Source organism: Ptychodera flava, unplaced genomic scaffold, assembly GCF_041260155.1.
Source record: "Ptychodera flava strain L36383 unplaced genomic scaffold, AS_Pfla_20210202 Scaffold_47__1_contigs__length_1083325_pilon, whole genome shotgun sequence".
Lineage (NCBI taxonomy): Eukaryota > Metazoa > Hemichordata > Enteropneusta > Ptychoderidae > Ptychodera > Ptychodera flava.
Window position 1 is genome coordinate 378,321 of NW_027248369.1, and position 17,125 is coordinate 395,445.

Sequence of the window (17,125 nt, forward strand, 5' to 3'; positions counted from 1 at the left end):
TGCTGTGTGAAGTGAATGATTGAGTCTAACACGTGTGCTTTTGGGGAATGACCGAGTAACTACGATGATTGCATTGGACGATAGCTAGACATGGTCACAGGAAGAGCATTTCCGGTTTTGGCATAGAGCGAGTCGTGTGCTATTGGTAAATGCGACTGAATAGCTCATGGTCGATATCCCCGGTCAGTCATCTCTCAAGCGCATAATAAAATTAAATTTATTATGTAAATAGATATGCGACATTTACATACGGCTCTATATGCTGTAGGAATCTCGGATACATCAGCACAGGAAACATCATATGTCAGCTAAAAGTAGTTCAGACTATAACTGCCTTGAGACAGCTGCCAAATGACAAACCTGAAAAACTGAGATGGGTTGGAGATATTTTTGTTTCAATAACCATTTTTTTTATTTACTTTCAATTTAAAAACATTTGCAAAATGATCAAAATGCCTCTTGCTAGCTATATTATAATTATATGTAAAATTAGATTAGCACTTTTAAGTTCGTATTTCAATCTTCAAGTTATGGAGAGGCATTTTTTTTATTCGCTCTCTTCTTCTTCCACTTGATTTGGGTAATCACGTACACAGAACCACATGAAATATTTTCCGGAAAATCCAGATTAAGGTAGTAACTCTCATTATGTTTTTAATTATGAATGGAATGCAGTCATTTTCAACATGTAGAAAAGACAAAGGAATGAACAACACTTTTTTTTTGATATCAAGTTATGTAATGGAAGATGATTTTTAAAATTTGTGATCTAAGAAAAGTTATGTAAACGTACTGGAAAACAGAATCAAGAGGTAAAATATATGTTAATGGTTCTACATATTGAATTTTAGCAACAAACTTCATTTTAATGCTGGTATAGAAAACGGTTTTTAAAAAGTAGTTATTAAACGCATATATCGTGCCTTGTAGATAACTATGTTTATTGAGGCATATCATAACACTACAGATTGGCCTAATATACGATACGAATAACTAATACATTTTTTAATTACACAAATTTGACTTATGCTACTAAATGTGCAAGTGTCAATTAATTTGACAACTCATCCATATAATCCTCAATATACTTTGTCATGCTCTTGATAGTGTCAACCTGGTTTTGGTTGTTTTCCATGTTGCTTTAAGCGCACTTGCGTTCTTTATGCCATTCTGCTCCAATGTAGAAACAATTTGTTGTACTTTCTCTGCCTGATAACAAGAAAAAAAAATATTCACAGAGGATTTATATGAGAGCTTATATATTTATGTTTATGTACGTCACCATCTCTATTCCGTATCTATTCCTTATAAATAATTAAACTAACTACTACATTGGTGAAATTAGAAGTCTTTGAACAACAATGAAACTGGATTAAATATGGTCATGCAATATATACATTGCATATCTAGACATAATGTACTGAATATAGTAATCTAAGACTTACCGATAGTGAATGCTTTGATCGTAGTTCATCAAAAAAATCTCGAATCGTTTTGCTTCTTTCACCTGAAAGTGAAAAATAGTTGACGTATTTAAAATTCAATCCACTCTGTGTGTTTTGTTAGGCTGCATCCATCTTGAGAATGAGAGTTACTTATGTCAGTGTGTAGTCACTTTTCCGTCAATGCTTGTATGTTCTTAAAGAAGCCAAAATTAATTTCGTTCAAAGCAGGATAAAGTTCGTGTCACACGTATCACCGGAGATTTGCTGTGGAAAACGATAAAATATGTCCCACAACCAGTCATTTTTTTAACAATTTGGATGTCTTGACATTCAGCCAATACATGAGGTCAGGTTTGTTTCATGTTGATACAAAGACATAACCTTGCCAAACACATGTACTTCCTATGTTTCGCAAAGCGATCCCCGTTTGCAGCCACGTGGCAAATTTGGTTATCGCCTGTTCTTGTTTCATGTCTAGAGCTGCAACTCATGAATGTCTTGACCGATTTATTTAACGTTCATAGAATTACCGTATGTCATAAATATGCATGGTCATTTGTAAAGGTCACTTTGGCAGCGGCATTGTTTTTTTTAATATTTTGTTTTTCGAGAGCCTGATATAAACAGACAACCAGACAGACAGACAGACATACAGACAGACAGACAGACAAACAAACAGACAGAGACAGACAGACAGAGATAGAGACAGACAGACACAGACAGACAGAGACCTACCTAATTCCATTTCCTCCAGCCTACTGGTGACTTCTTTTTCCTTTTTCTCGTCATGCTTTGCAAACTTTACATAACGCTCTCCCATAGCCAATGCAAAATTTAATACTTTGCAAACATCTAGCTCTATGTCAGGATTTTGGTCTTCAGTACCGATGTAGTTTGTTATGAAGAAAGTATGAGTCAGGGAACTTCCAGTTGCAGTAGAAGCTCTCTCCTGTTAAATACAGCGAGACAGTGTTCACTCGATTGAATTATCATAATTTCCATATCAACACACATCTCGCACGAATACACATGAACAGAGGCGCAAACAAGCGCATCTCTCTCTCTCTCTCTCTCTCTCTCTCTCTCTCTCTCTCTCTCTCTCTCTCTCTCTCTCTCTCACAATTTGGTTATAAATTCTTAGTAGTTGTAACTTTAGAGGCCATTTGAGGATAAAAATGACTGAATGTTACCACATTTATTTCTGTGGAAACGTCACTGCATTTACCTTTCGCTTGTTGGCAAATTACAGGAGGTCGCTGTGGTCAGTTTCTTTAATGTTTGACGATTTAAGCAATATTGTAACATGTAATTATGTTACCTTTGTTGCATTATCCCCCCAAAAAAACACAATGTTCCACTGATTTTAAGTTGTAAGAAGGCTAGAAAGTGGGTACACGATACTTGTACCATGACCAGTAAATGTACTTTCCAAGAAACACGGAAACTATGTGAAGGCCATTTTAGGATTAAATTTACAAATGTTTCATTAATGATGTGTACAACATAGCGCTGTCGTATATAATCATCGAAATCACTACCTACCACAGCTTCTTGCAGTTTATCGGGATTTTCCTCTAGTAGCTTATCTTTATGGGTCAAAATTGTTATTGGTGCTATTCCTGAAATTAGACAAATTAACAAACGTGTGGTTTAGCAGTAATAAAGCTCTTAATTATGATTTGATTATACACAAAAATGTGATTAAGAGATTTATGTCAATAGAGCCATGGAATGAGAATGAGCCCTTTTGGTTAAAAAAAAATCACTTTTGAGGTTTTTTCTATAATATTTTACTATGACGCTTAAATTTTTATTTGGTCAAAATTAAAGAGTCATGTCTGGCCTTATTTGCATATTTATGCATAATTTGCATAGGTAAAGAGTTAGCTTAGCTTCACTAATGTTGATAAAAATACTTATATACAACTAAATATTTAAGTTTTCTTGCAATTGCATAAGTTGTTTTAAATATTGAATATAATGTCTTGTATTTCTGTCATAAAATACTTATATACAAGTAATTATTCAGGTTTTCCTGCAATTGCATAAGTTGTTTTCAATATTGCATACAATGTGTTGTATGTTTGTCGTAAAAAATACTTATAGACAACTAATTATTCAGGTTTTCCTGCAATTGCATAAGTTGTTTTCAATATTGAATATAATGCCTTGTATTTCTGTCATAAAAAAACATATATACAACTTATTATTCAGGTTTTCCTGCAAATGCATAAGTTGTTTTCAATATTGAATATAATGTTTTGTATTTCTGTCATAAAAATACTTATAAACAAGTAATTATTCAGGTTTTCCTGCCATTGCATAAGTTGTTTACAATATGAATTTAATGTCTTGTATTTCTGTCATGTTGCAGGACTTTCCTTGTCAAAATTAGACTCTTTAAAATAAACAAACAATATTGAATATCAGAGTCATATATTGAAGCATTCTACACAGTTAGAGTCTTTTAAATTGTACAGACCGAATAGCTGTGAAGTGGTCGTAATTTATTCGACTTTGGGGCCAATATCAAATACGAAAATTCCAGTAAATTACAAAAATAACACTGAACGGAAGGCGAACGGGCGCAGAGTCTTTCCTCTAATCGTGTAGTGAACGTTATCGATCGATATTCTTTTATCCAAAATTGATACATTGATACATTGGGACATTGTCTTGCTCATTCGAGTGAAGTTCCCCGTTCATAATGGCGCAAAACTACACCAAAGTGCGTTACATGTGTTGAAACGTAAAACGTATCACCTAAACTAAAAAACGTGTCGCCGATTTAATTTTAAAACAAGAAACCAACGGATAAATTGATGTTATGATATATAAGTCAATATTAACGGGTTATTGTAGAAATATTCATGACGTGACCTGAACACACTAGCGACACGCGAGCAGATTTTGATCGCTAATCGTTTGAAAAAAAATTGATACAATTTTCACCGTCGTCAATACGACCGGCTAAAAGCGCCGTGACCTAGGGAATATGCTTCACTGAATACCGTACACTTAAGTATACTCTTGGTCCGTAGTACGTGCATGAAAAATAAACATTTTGTCTTACTAATATATTTTACCATACGGATCACTACAATTACTAGAGCCTTATAACAACCCGACTGGAACTTATTTGGGAACTTCCTGTGTTTTTAATTTCTATAACGCGTTTGTTGCAATATAGCCGAATGTTGCTACTTCACAAATTACTCATAAAAAACCAAGTGTGTCATTTAAAACAGAAAAGCAGGTGAGCTTATATTTGCAGATTTAAACGACCTTACTTCACCATGCAATTACCCCATATCAGTTCCAATCGTGTTTAACACTCGTTTACCTTTAGGTCTCATATATGCCCGGAATGGGTTAAGATAATCTTTCAAATCGTCTTCCCAAAGTTGAGGATCATCGGCACTGAGAACAAACACCACGCTATGTATCCACAGTTCCGGATCTCCTTTCGTTTTCCTCGTTGTACTTTTTTTAGAAAATCAATCTCTTCCCCTTCTCTAAGGTTACCAAAGATGATGTCATGAAATGCATCTAGTTCTCCTTTGCTGAAACCGTCGAAGCCACGTGTGTCAACCAGTCTAAAATGCCATTCCCCCAAGAGATAGTCTCCCACACGGATTGTACCCTCAGCTTTTTGTACTTTAACGTCAAATGTTCCTGTTAATATTAAGGAAATACGTCGTGAGCAAAATCTGTACCTTTATGTCAGTTACTTTTATTATAATAAGTATATGGACTACCTAGAATTGCACGCTTTAGAAAATTGTGTTTTTAAGATCGTTATTGATAAACAATATTATTTTCATTTCTGTCGTCCGTAAATTGATGTTAATACAAATTTGTGTGAGTGTTGTGCTTCAAACACTTCGATAACCATCGATATACAAATTTTGATGAAGTGATATTGGTGTTGTAAGCGATCAATTGTAACAATATTGTTATTTGGACTTTTTACTTTTTACTTGTGATAGATCTTGTAGCAGATCTGGACGTCACTTACGCATAATATGTAAGTAGTATAAATGATTCCCAACTGTAGACCTGTTAAGGTCTGGAACTCAGTTTCACAATGTCAGGGTAAAACATAAGTTGAAAATACTTGGCACAAAGGGAAATACACGGCTGTTAATTATGCCTATTTGCTTGCCATGACTCCATAGGGATTAATACTTGTACAAATTTTGATTGAAATCGTTCCCGGCATATCTGAGAAATTTGCATGAATGGACGCATGGACATTAAATACAAGAAATAAAAAGGCCAGCACGTGACCCTATAGAAGCATTATACAAAACATCGTGATGTGCAAATGCAAGAAATAGGGAGTAATTCTTGTACCAAATTTGAATTAAATCGCCCGGAATCTCTGAGAAATGTGCGTGAACAGATGCACGCCAAACAAACGGTTTCAAGGCAGTTATTTCGGATCTTATCACAAAACATGGCAACGTGCATATGTATAACACATGGAGCAAGCATTGTACAACGTTTGAATAACGACGCTTCTGATATCTGAGAAATTTGAGTCAACGGACGCACATACATACACCCACACACATAGAAACATAACTTAATCTTTCAGTCCCATTGGGTATACGTAATTTGGTTACACCTCTATTTCTTAAGTTTAAATAAACATTTTTGAAATTAGTAATACAATTACAAAGTAATACTGAGTGTCAGAATAGTCTCAATATACAAATATGTAAATTTGTTTTGTTATTCTCTGATTCGCAGGTGTCCATAGTGGAATGTACACATATTTAATTTCCCAAACAAGATGTCCATTGAACAAATGCTGATGAAATATAATCAAACCTTATTTTGAAGTACAGAGCCAAAAGCAGTTGTGTTCGGCCCCTGGTCATTTTGAGATCAGCTAATAAATTTTAACCTGTATAGACGACTACCACGTTCCAACCGTTATGTTTTGATGGCACCATTTTACATAATTGTAACATAAAATTGTAAAGATTTTGGTAAGGGGTTTTGAAAGTGCTACAGAGATGAGAGGCTCCTCTGAAATCGGCAGTGGCAATACACGCATATATATATATATATATATATATATATATATTATATATATATATATATATATATATATATATATATATATATATATATATATATATATATATATATATATATATATATATATATATATATATATATATATGCGTGTCGGAAACCAACCAAAAGGTGAACTCAGCAGCTTCCGTTTGAAATGACATTTATTTCGAGAAATAAAAGTAATTGCTAAGTCAGGTATAGAATAAAAGCGGTAAAAGTGTACAGACTACTTTTCCCAGATGGGACGGCAAACCTCCAATCTCAGAGTTGTAACACTCATTTGGCTTGCAGGCTTGAAGTTGCACCAAGTCACAGTATAAATCCAGCGTTGGCAGTCAAGGTCTTGAAAAGTCTTGAAATTAATACCTCTGGAGTTTCAAAAGACTTTAAAATTACACTGCACGTCCCTATTTATAGTCATGTGCTTACATAATCATATAAGAACAATCTAGGAATTTTATTGACATGCTAATTACTGGTCAAAAATTATCTCTCTTACACAAGTAATTAAATATCAAGAACATTCCAAACATGACTAATGAAATTCAAGGTTGTTTGGTCGTTAAGGACAGTTACCCTGAGAATGTTCCTATGTATCTGCCTTTGTTCATTGATAAACGTCTTAATGTCACTCTGAATTCAGCTTTTAAATTCCTCAATCAAAACAAGTTGTCGTATTTTTTCGTAATTCTGACTGACCGTCTCAGAAGAACACCAACGATCAAACAGTTGTCCTTTTGTTCGAGCAAATTCAACTTAAGTTTGATACTTTGCCTTCTCACAATTCCAAAATCTGACGGTAAGCTTCAGACACCAAGTCATAGCCCTTAGGAATTAATGCCTTCACAGAATCACAATTTGAAGCCTGCTCTACTGATTACTGAATGTAAATTTATCTTGCTTTACCACCAAAGGCTAAGCACTCTGCAACACGACTCCGTAGGCCTATTCAGACTCTGTGCAATTTTCTCAAAATGAAGGAAATATATGTCAACATCCTTTTCTTGGAAAGGGGGACTAACCTGAAATGCTTAGTGATGTCAAAATTGTCTGAATGGAAGACTTTTCCTGACTGCCCAAGCTCTAAGCATTTCATTTCTACCTGTAACCGATGTTCTATTTCCTTTCTTTTTACCTCTCATTCTTTCTTTTCTTATCTTTCTTCCATTTGCAGTTCTTTGTCTCTTTGTTTCTCTTCCATTTGAAATTCTTTTTCGCTTTGTCTTTCTACCATTTGTAATGTTTCCTTTTCTAATGCCTCTCTCTTTTTCTCCATTTGTAATTCCCTCTCTTTCTGTCTTCTATTTCTAGTTTCTTAGGCTCTTAATCTGCGATCATTCCTAATTCTAATTTTCTTAGTTCAAAGGTAGACTCTGGCTCATAATCTTTCAAGGAGGATTCCTCAAAATGGCCTAAATTAACTGAATTGTACGATTTGTTTGCACAGCCGGTTTCAAAATCTCGTTCCAAATACCGCTTTTACGCTGGCAGTAGCATGATCCAACCTCATGAACGTAAGTTGTATGACAGTATTAAAAGTCAGAGTCCATTTAATGCTTTTGTCTGGCGTATTATCTAAACCCACGTGTATTCGCCCACGATAGTGCTGATTATAAATCATGATGAGGAGATTTTTATCTTTGTTTATAACACCTTCTATCTGATAATTTAGACGATGCCTTGCAGAATTAATCACCGACACCGCAACTTTGAAAACCCACAACCAATGTCCCTGAACACAAGATGTTGCCAGTGTTTTATTTCTGGTATGTTGATCATCAATATGCTGAACGTTCTATTCTATCATCCGTAAATTGACCCTGGATAGTAAATATATCACAACATTTTTCTATGGACATGACTATAACAGGAAAATTACATTAAAGTGTAGTATGAATATCAGAAAACAGACATCCAAAAAGGTATTTATAACTACGACAGAAATTCCATCGGTGCCATATTACCTTTACGAGTGATCCATGACAATTGACCATTTATCTCTGATGCAATCGATTCAATAGAGCGCAATAAAACAAGTAAACACAAAGTGTTAATGTTAATGTGGTCACAAAACCCAAAATTGGCGAGCTAGACACAATATGAATATTTGCTCAAAGAAAATTTAAGTTCAAAAATTGCTGCAAGAAGCAAACAGATGAAGAATGGTGGGTGTTCTGTTTATTTATTTAAATATTTAAATAGTCCAATATTAAATGGTGTTTTGTGGTGAATGGACACGAAACAACTTTAACTCACGACATTTTTTATTGTTTTGTTTTTATTAGTATTGAATTTATGACTTTGTTATTGTTGAAATAATCTTGAATGCAGCAGAATGTTTACTAGTATATAAAAAAGCATAGCGGCGTGGTTTTGGTACTTTCAGTTAAGGGAACACTGTCCTCGTTTAAGAGTGTACGCAGGGGATAACTTTAATGATTGCGAATTTCCGCAATGATCGGGTTATTTAAATAACGTTATTATTTAATGGCTTTACAGCAATGAAGAAATCGAAAGTCATTTCTACTGGAAAATCAATTTTATAGGTGTTGTATTGTCCAAGGGATAGAAATAAATAGTCATCTTACCTCTAATTTCGTCTGTGAGGGTTCTCTCACATGAGTAGATGAAACTACTTTTTCCTGCCCCTGCGGGACCGAAAAGGCCTATTCTGAGTGATCCAGGATTTTGCATATCTTTTATATTGAAATCCCGAAACGCAGCTATACCATTCATACTTCCAAAGCGATATTTTTTCAACGATTCTCGTTCAGTGTTGACCTTTTCATTTTGCTTGCGTTTAACATCTCGTACTTTATCAAATTCGCTCTGTTGTCTTGCTGCTGCGGCCTTGGCCCTTTGCTCTGTAACATCGACGTAGCGAACCGTGGTTTGCTGACATGCAGAGAAATAAAAAAATAAGACATATTCACCTTGCATAACCGTCAATTTGAAAACTGTTTATTTGCACTGCATTAAAAGGCTAAAATACAGAGGACACGATTAGAACTACTTTAGGATAATTGGATGGTGAAGGAAGGTTGTGTTAACCTGCAAATGTAAGCTCATCTGCTTTTGTTTTTACGTTAAACACTTTTTATGAGTAATTTGTAAGAGTTAATATTACTACATTAAGCTATATGGCATCTAACGCGTTTGAGAAATTTAACAAATATGTTAATCCATTTATCCCAAATTAGTTCCAATCGTGTTAGAGTTTATTGAACCTGTATTTTTGCTGTATTTGCTGCAAATTCAGACAGATACGGGTAAATATAGCCATGTAGTTATGGTTATACACGGAACTTCAGCCCGTATTTACCTGTATATGCACTGTTGATACATTGTGAAGACATCTCCTGTTTTGTCTATTATTTACTGTAAATAAAAAAGCTACATTGGCCGGTATTTACATTTATTTCCGGCCAATGTGTCAGCAGCGCTTCCTGCTTATTTTTCAGGATTTACATAAAGTCCAGTTAACAGTTCTCATTTAAATACTGACGTTATTATGTATGGCATCTGCAGTAATTCATATTTGGATTGAGCTTCTCAAACATTAGAATGCTTGGAAAGAACAATACTGGATTTTCAGGGAAGACTTTCACCCACTGTCAATGAAAATCAATGAAAGCCAGCTTAGGATAGTAAGTGAGTTACTGCTACAAATAAAAACATTGAACCCGATTTTAAACTTGAGGGTCACGGTTGTGATTTCATATTTAAATCAGGTGAGGACAAGATGAACTAATCTAGGTTAAATTTTGTCTATATTTCTAAAGACCTTTTACCTACATGATGACATGATACTTTCTCAGTGGCACTTATCGCACACATTCAACACATATTTAACACAGAAAATATTTACAAATAAAAGAAATTTATTTAAAAACTGGGATTCAATCAGACAGTTGAAAATTACATACGAAATGGCGAATAAAAGCCACTAGAACTGTAAACAATATTTCAAAATAGTTGTATGTTGCACAGATTTAGGAATTTCTGCACATCCCTTTTGATTTTTTTCTAACCTAGTATAGCACACGTTCTTTTTCGTTTGGAAAGAAACAAGCAAAATTGCGGCTAACAGAGCCCCTTCATAGTATTCGTAGTATTTGCATGCAGTACAAAACATCTGTGGGGATAAACAAATATCAGAAGGCAACTTACTCGTATCGCCTCTGGTAACCTAAGCGCAAAATTTCAAAGCAATCAGTCGAGCATTAATTTCTTAGAAGATGTTTTTTTAATAAAATGGGAGGAATTGCCCCAAAATATAATCTCAGGAAAACTTCACTATATTTTGATCAAGTTTTACTCGGTTGTTTCGGCTGTAGGAACCTTCCACTAAATTTTGAAGCAAATGAACAAGTACTTTGATATAAATATTCCTGTATGCCAAAGTTCACTACAAAGTAATTGGCAAGTGGTTTTAAGAGACCTAAACTGTGGAGGGACGGGTGGAATGACAAGAGATAATAATATATTTGAACACTTGAGTCAACTGCAGTGGTAAAAACTGGTCAATCATGATGCGTTGATAAGATGAGATTAGGTTCTAATTTCCTCACTATTTTCAGAATGCAGAATGACTTCCTTCATCTTAGAATTTCGAAACATTCAGAATCGCTCACTATAGAGTCAGTCAATAGTGGCTAACTTTCTCAATAACGAATCTGGCTTCTATTCTTTGAGGACGAAGATGACTTTATTACACAACCTATCGGAGGGAATATAAAACAAGAGAGCGACTGATGAAGGAACCCCATTTTTGGTTCTCAAACACCGTTAAGATGAATCACTGAATAAAAAAAAAACGGTTTACCGGGGACCCAGATCACATGACTAGGGTTAAAGCACACTCGATTCACCGTTGTCTCGCCATGTATTCCATACAAAATAAATGCAAACATCCTTTTATTAACAATATTGTAATATTAAAAAAACTTGGTAGAGCCGATGTGTGGAGTCGCCCTCATTTTCCTTTATATTAATGTTGTCATCATTTATCATAAAGAAGCACACGGCGAATCGCCTTCATGGCCTGTGAGACAAAATAAATTGAAAACAGATTAGTAAAAAGGGTAACCAATCACAGAGGCAGTAAATGAATAAATAAGAGACAAGGATCACTGAGTTTTTGAATATCAATGATATTTACATTCGTATTTGCAAATATCTATGAAAAATGCGTGATATTTCTATCTCTTAATTCTTTATATTCAGCTTCTTAACATTGCTGAAACGATGTTATTATTTGCTATAAACAATACTGCATTAACATTGGCTAAAGAAATTGTGTGAAACTCCCAGCGCTTACGCATCATATTGATCCAAATTCTTAGAAGTTTGGAAAGGTTTTGTCAGGAGTGAAAAGTGTTGTCCCCAGGATTTCTGATAAAAAAAATTGGCTTATTTGCCAAGCATTTTAACTAATTATAGCAGTGGCCAACGCTGTATGCCAACAGTTTGAAGAAGAATTACAAGAATTAAGAGTCCGGTCAGATCAAATCAAAATCCTCGCAACATCTTTATACAATGACTGCAATTTGAGAGAAAAGTAAAAGATAGAAATGCGTAATCTTCTCAAGACTTCAGTTTACATTCTACTGATTAACAGTAGAACGTAAACTATTCATGTTATTTTGTCTTTTTAGGGTCTCTTTGTGTATATTTGGCTGCAAGAAAATTACACTCTTCCCTGTGCCTGATGTACGGCATGACATGAAAAAAAAAAACATATTAGCATAAAGGGCTCGAGAACAAAAAGCTATGTATTGGTGTTCATTCAAAAGCTAGGCATTGGTGTTCATTTGCAACGGTCAGGAATGTAGATGAATGAAAACATCAAAATGTGATACTTATGTCTGATGAAGACATTTCTATACAGATCTAAAGCAAGAAAAAGTATTAAAAACATGGCGACTAGTTAAGGGGACAATTATACATACCTGATTACACAATGGTTGTCCAGCTGACGTAGTATTATGGCCGAAATGTAGCTGTTGTTGAGAAGGTCGCTCTCTTCTGTCTAAGTTTCGAAAGTGTGTTCTGTACATTCACCCTGGTTAAACCTGGGTTGACCGCAGAACAAAACGTGTTGCTTGTCGAACTGGATGGCTCGTAACTGCATGACAACCCACTTTTGGGACCAACTATATCTTTAACACAGGTACAGCAGAGTGATCAAGGTGGCGCTTTATTCTTTGCAACCCCTTAAAAGCTCAAATATTCACAGGAAGTTTTTTCTTAGAAGTTATTATTATTTATGTTCAAGTATGACAAAATGCAATTTTTATCACTCTCGAAAGACAAAAATATTACACAATGCACCATATATTTGTGATTCGCCATATTAGTTAAGGACAGGCTCAATTCATCTACGAAGAGCAGGCTAGGTAGTAATTTTTTATATATGGACGATCCTGTCCCGTCCATCTAATTTAAAGTTCACTGACTCGTTCACGCTACTTGAGTAAATCACTAAAAGTATTTCATCTTCAATATTCAGTGCGAGTTTGACCAATATAGTATCCTAAATTACTCTGGCGGGTTCCTTGAAAGTTCAACATACATGCCCCGTGCAAGAAACTAGACAGTTGATGGGCTTTTTGGCAAAACAACCATATGTCGACCTGAGTCAGTAATACGGCGGATGCTAAACCTTCATACTGACTGCACTGCACCAGTAAGTAGAGAAACGTGGATGAACGGTAGATACGTGGTTTAATATCAGAATGACAATATGGCCGAGAGCGACGGCCGGGGTACACATGATGCAATGCAACATAAATACAAACAGGTGTACTGGCGTGACAACTTTCTCTTTTTTTACACAACAAAAGGTAAGTAGATAGCAATAAAAAACTAAACAAACAACAATAAACTGCCCAGGGAAAAGGCCGGAGTGTCACTAACTGTTAAAGGAACAATAGTAAAGGAGCATGTCCAGTAAACTGTTTCTGGAAAGTGAGACAGTGTCAAAGAAATCTATCTTAAAATAGGATATAGTCCTCTAAATGCTTGGCGACGTTCCCTCTGCGGTCTGCCCTGATGAGGCTTTTCTGTTGATTCTTCCTGGCCACACTGTACTGACTCATCAGCTATATCGCGCGGTATAGGCTCTAGGTATGCCATAGCCAGAGATGTACATGTATCCCGTTCTACAGGTAAGGTAAGTTCTATGGGTGGCTGAGGGGCATCAGTACACATGTAAGGAGGATCAGCAGGTGGTTCCTGGCTTTTCATGACAGCGTGGCTGAGCGCTATCATAAGGCATGTTGCTGGCACCCAGAGGGATGGCATCTTCATTTACCTGATGGTCTTCTGAGTAACGATCCACGTAGGCTAAATCAGGGCGGCAGGTGACTTGGTTTTTAACTTTGTAACATTCGCTGCGTTTGACTTTGTAGGAGGATGCTCTCAGTTGTGATCCCGTAAACTTTTTGATGAGCACTATTCTCACTCGATACTGGTAACCAAGTATCTGCTTCTTGCCTGCGACATATTCTGGTCACCCTGGAGGTAAACCAAGTCCCCGACGTCTATAGTCTCGTGAGGAAATTTCCCGTCATGTCCTTTTGCTTTCTGACTGTATGGGTGGTTGGCTAAGCGTTGGTTGTGCTGCTGAGTTATGAGGTGACCGTCTGAGAGTGGTATCTGGTCATCAGTGAATTGATCATGCTGTGTCCACATTTCACGTGCGGAAAGACCTCTGCTCCTTATACATGTGTTTAGTCGAGCGGTAGCATTACTCACAATGAGTGGAGTGACTGGACCACCAGAGCGCTCTTGACGTAGAAGTTTTTCCTCCACTTCATACACTGCCTTCCCAGCCACTGGGTTCTTGTTTTGGTTTTTTGTCCGTCCTTTTTCTAGGCTGATACGGAGCTTGTGTAGCGTGCCATCAGAAGTCAGAGTCTGGAAACCAAGTGCTGGATCAACACGAATAACAACATTAGGGCCATCTAGTGGGCATAGCTCCATGGTGAGACGTGCGAGGGAGTCACGTGAGGTTTAGTGCTTCTCATAATCAATGATGCATGTGAACGTGAAAGAAGTAGTAGTTTCATGCAGTATAAAGATAGGTTGACGGTTATGTTTAAGGTCATCTGCTGCAAACGAAGTGCCTACACATTCTGGTGCATTGTTAGTTGACTGTTGGAGAATATTTCATGGCAATTTCTTCAATGATGCACAGATATGACACGATTCGTATACGTGGTCAAAGTGTTTCTCCAAGTCAAATGCATAAAAATGACGCTTCATGACCAGTTTGAACTGGTGTTTTGATGGGTGATCTAGTTTGATGTGTATGGCTGCAAGAAGGCTAGCATCAAGTACAGCACGTGGGACAACAATCAAATCTGATGTATGACAGAAGGGTTCATGGTGTTTGACCACGATTGTAGGTGTACTGGATACCGTTTAACATCCTTGATATTTGTAAATTTCTTGGAGGGTCTAGTGTCCTGTATAAGGTGAGCTTGTATACTGCGTAGATGAGGACACTCTTGCTCGATATTGATCCAAGCTGCCATGCTGGCAAATGGTAGTCGTACTTGGCCGTTGATGATGTCAGAAACAGACAGCGATCTGACCACTGAATCTTCTGTACGCTGTATAAATGTGCATATTTGGCAACAAGGCTCACTGCGAGTAGGTGCGTTGCAGCTTGAAAAGTCCGATGGAATGTTTGCAGAGCCTGAAATGTGGCAAACAGTGACTTGGTATCTGCCTACGATGGATAAGAATGACCTGACACGTGGACTAGCTGAAAATTCGCCACGGCGTAGCTTGCCCATCGCTTTGACACAGGGTTTAATATCTGTGAGAACACACGCTCGATGGGTAGACTATATGATGAACGGACTGAAGTGCTTGACAGCAGCTGCAATACATAGCGCTTCCACTTCACATGGTAACCATGAGCAATGGTTTGTCATCGCGTGTGACATATAAGTTGCACCTAATCCTTGCTTAGTGGTGGATCCATCAGTAACAGTCCAAAGTCTATCTGATGGGCGAGGGAGGACGGTTGTCTTGTTGTGACTGAGGGACTGTTGTGCTGAGAGGAACTTATCCCACTCTATCTTCCCGTGAGATAGTTTGCCAGCAATAGCAGTCTAAAGGTGCCAAGAGATGAGAGGTGTGCTGTACGACACGACCCAGTACCTTAAAGGCTCCAATAAAGGACTGTAGGCTATGTACTGTTTCAGGTAGTGGACATGAGGCTAAGGTTGCAACACGGTGAGGACTTGCTGTAAGCTTGCCATCTGTCCATATCCATCCCGGGATGGTTGTGGATCGAGAGCAGGTAACAGTTTTCTTGGCAGATAGTTTCAGGTTACACTTTGAAAGCTCCCTCAAGACGCTTTCCGAGTTTTGGAGTAGCTCTTGGGGTGAGTTTCCGCATCAATATAGGTCACCAGCAATCTTAGCAACTGTGCTCTGTTGAATCTAGTCACCTAACACGCGACACATCAGCTCCTCTAGGGCAGTTTCCGATCAAGGCATCCCTATTGCACAACAGGTGTAAACTCGTACGCCTCAAAACTGCGGGCGAAATCACAGTATTTCATTGAGGACTTTGTGAGAGGTATTTGATAAAATGCACTGGTTAAATCGGTGGTTATAATATATTTCCAGCAAGCGATAGTGCGGAGAGTTTAATCGACATCAGGCATAAGAGAGGGCAGAGGCTTACTGTATCTGCCGACATCAGCAAATGCTGTGACAAGTCGAAATCCCCCTTGTGACCTCTTCACCAGGAATGAAGGGTTTAAATATTCAGCTGTTACTCCTATGTCTTCCGGGCGATGGAAAACTCCTGCATTTTCAAGTTCATCAAACTTGTTATACAATGTCAAAGTTCGTACATCATGCTCAAAATGAGCAAACGTATATATAAGCACACTACACGACTAGTTTTGAATCAATCCTACAAATTCCAAATAAGGATTTAATTTGTATCATTTTTGTCACAAAAAAATTGCTAACGATGAGAATTAACCACAACTTCTGCAAATCCTGCACAGAAAGAGCTGAAGGGTGAGGTATCACATTTCCAGCCTCTGCATCTACACAAACCGCCTTGGTCAATCGAGGTGGTAGCTTTTTTAGTAACAGACAAAGATAATTCTTTCCTCCTTGTAGCAAGGCTCGGACAGCATCAACCAAACGAACACCACTGCAGGCAGCCCAATATGAATTGATGTCATCTTTTATGCCAGTATTATATAATATCCATATTATTCGATGCCACCATCGTCACCATACACCTAGCGTCTATCATTAACGGTGCACACCGTCATCGACCGTGACCGACTCATTTGCCCCGCCTCCCCGCTAATAAATCAGCTACTATCCATACCAATGAAGTTCTCACCTACCGGTATTTCAAAAGAACTTTCATCATGTGCACATTGTATCAACAAAATATCTTGAATGGCAATGAACACGAATTAGACTTCCTAGACTAGAAGTATTACCGCCTGGTATTACCAGGCTTACAAATTCGCTGACATTTCCTTGCCCGTTCTCATTTTAAAATGTTTGTGTGTTTTTTCCTTCCGCGTCAATGTCTAGCGTAA

General features: G+C 37.1%; 1 protein-coding gene across 1 annotated transcript in view; it reads right to left on the bottom strand.

Moving 5' to 3' along the window:
• Positions 1–1,045: 1,045 nt before the first annotated feature.
• LOC139128284 (uncharacterized) overlaps positions 1,046–17,125 on the bottom strand; it is a 34,150-nt gene continuing 18,070 nt past the window's right edge. Inside the window, exons 2-7 of the mRNA XM_070694087.1 lie at positions 9,122–9,428; positions 4,789–5,120; positions 2,988–3,064; positions 2,181–2,394; positions 1,446–1,507; positions 1,046–1,209 (exon numbers count right to left, since the gene is read on the bottom strand). Of these exons, the coding sequence (XP_070550188.1) occupies positions 1,093–1,209; positions 1,446–1,507; positions 2,181–2,394; positions 2,988–3,064; positions 4,789–4,801 (483 nt within the window). The 5' untranslated portion in view covers positions 4,802–5,120; positions 9,122–9,428 and the 3' untranslated portion in view covers positions 1,046–1,092. The remainder of the gene's footprint in view (positions 1,210–1,445; positions 1,508–2,180; positions 2,395–2,987; positions 3,065–4,788; positions 5,121–9,121; positions 9,429–17,125) is intronic.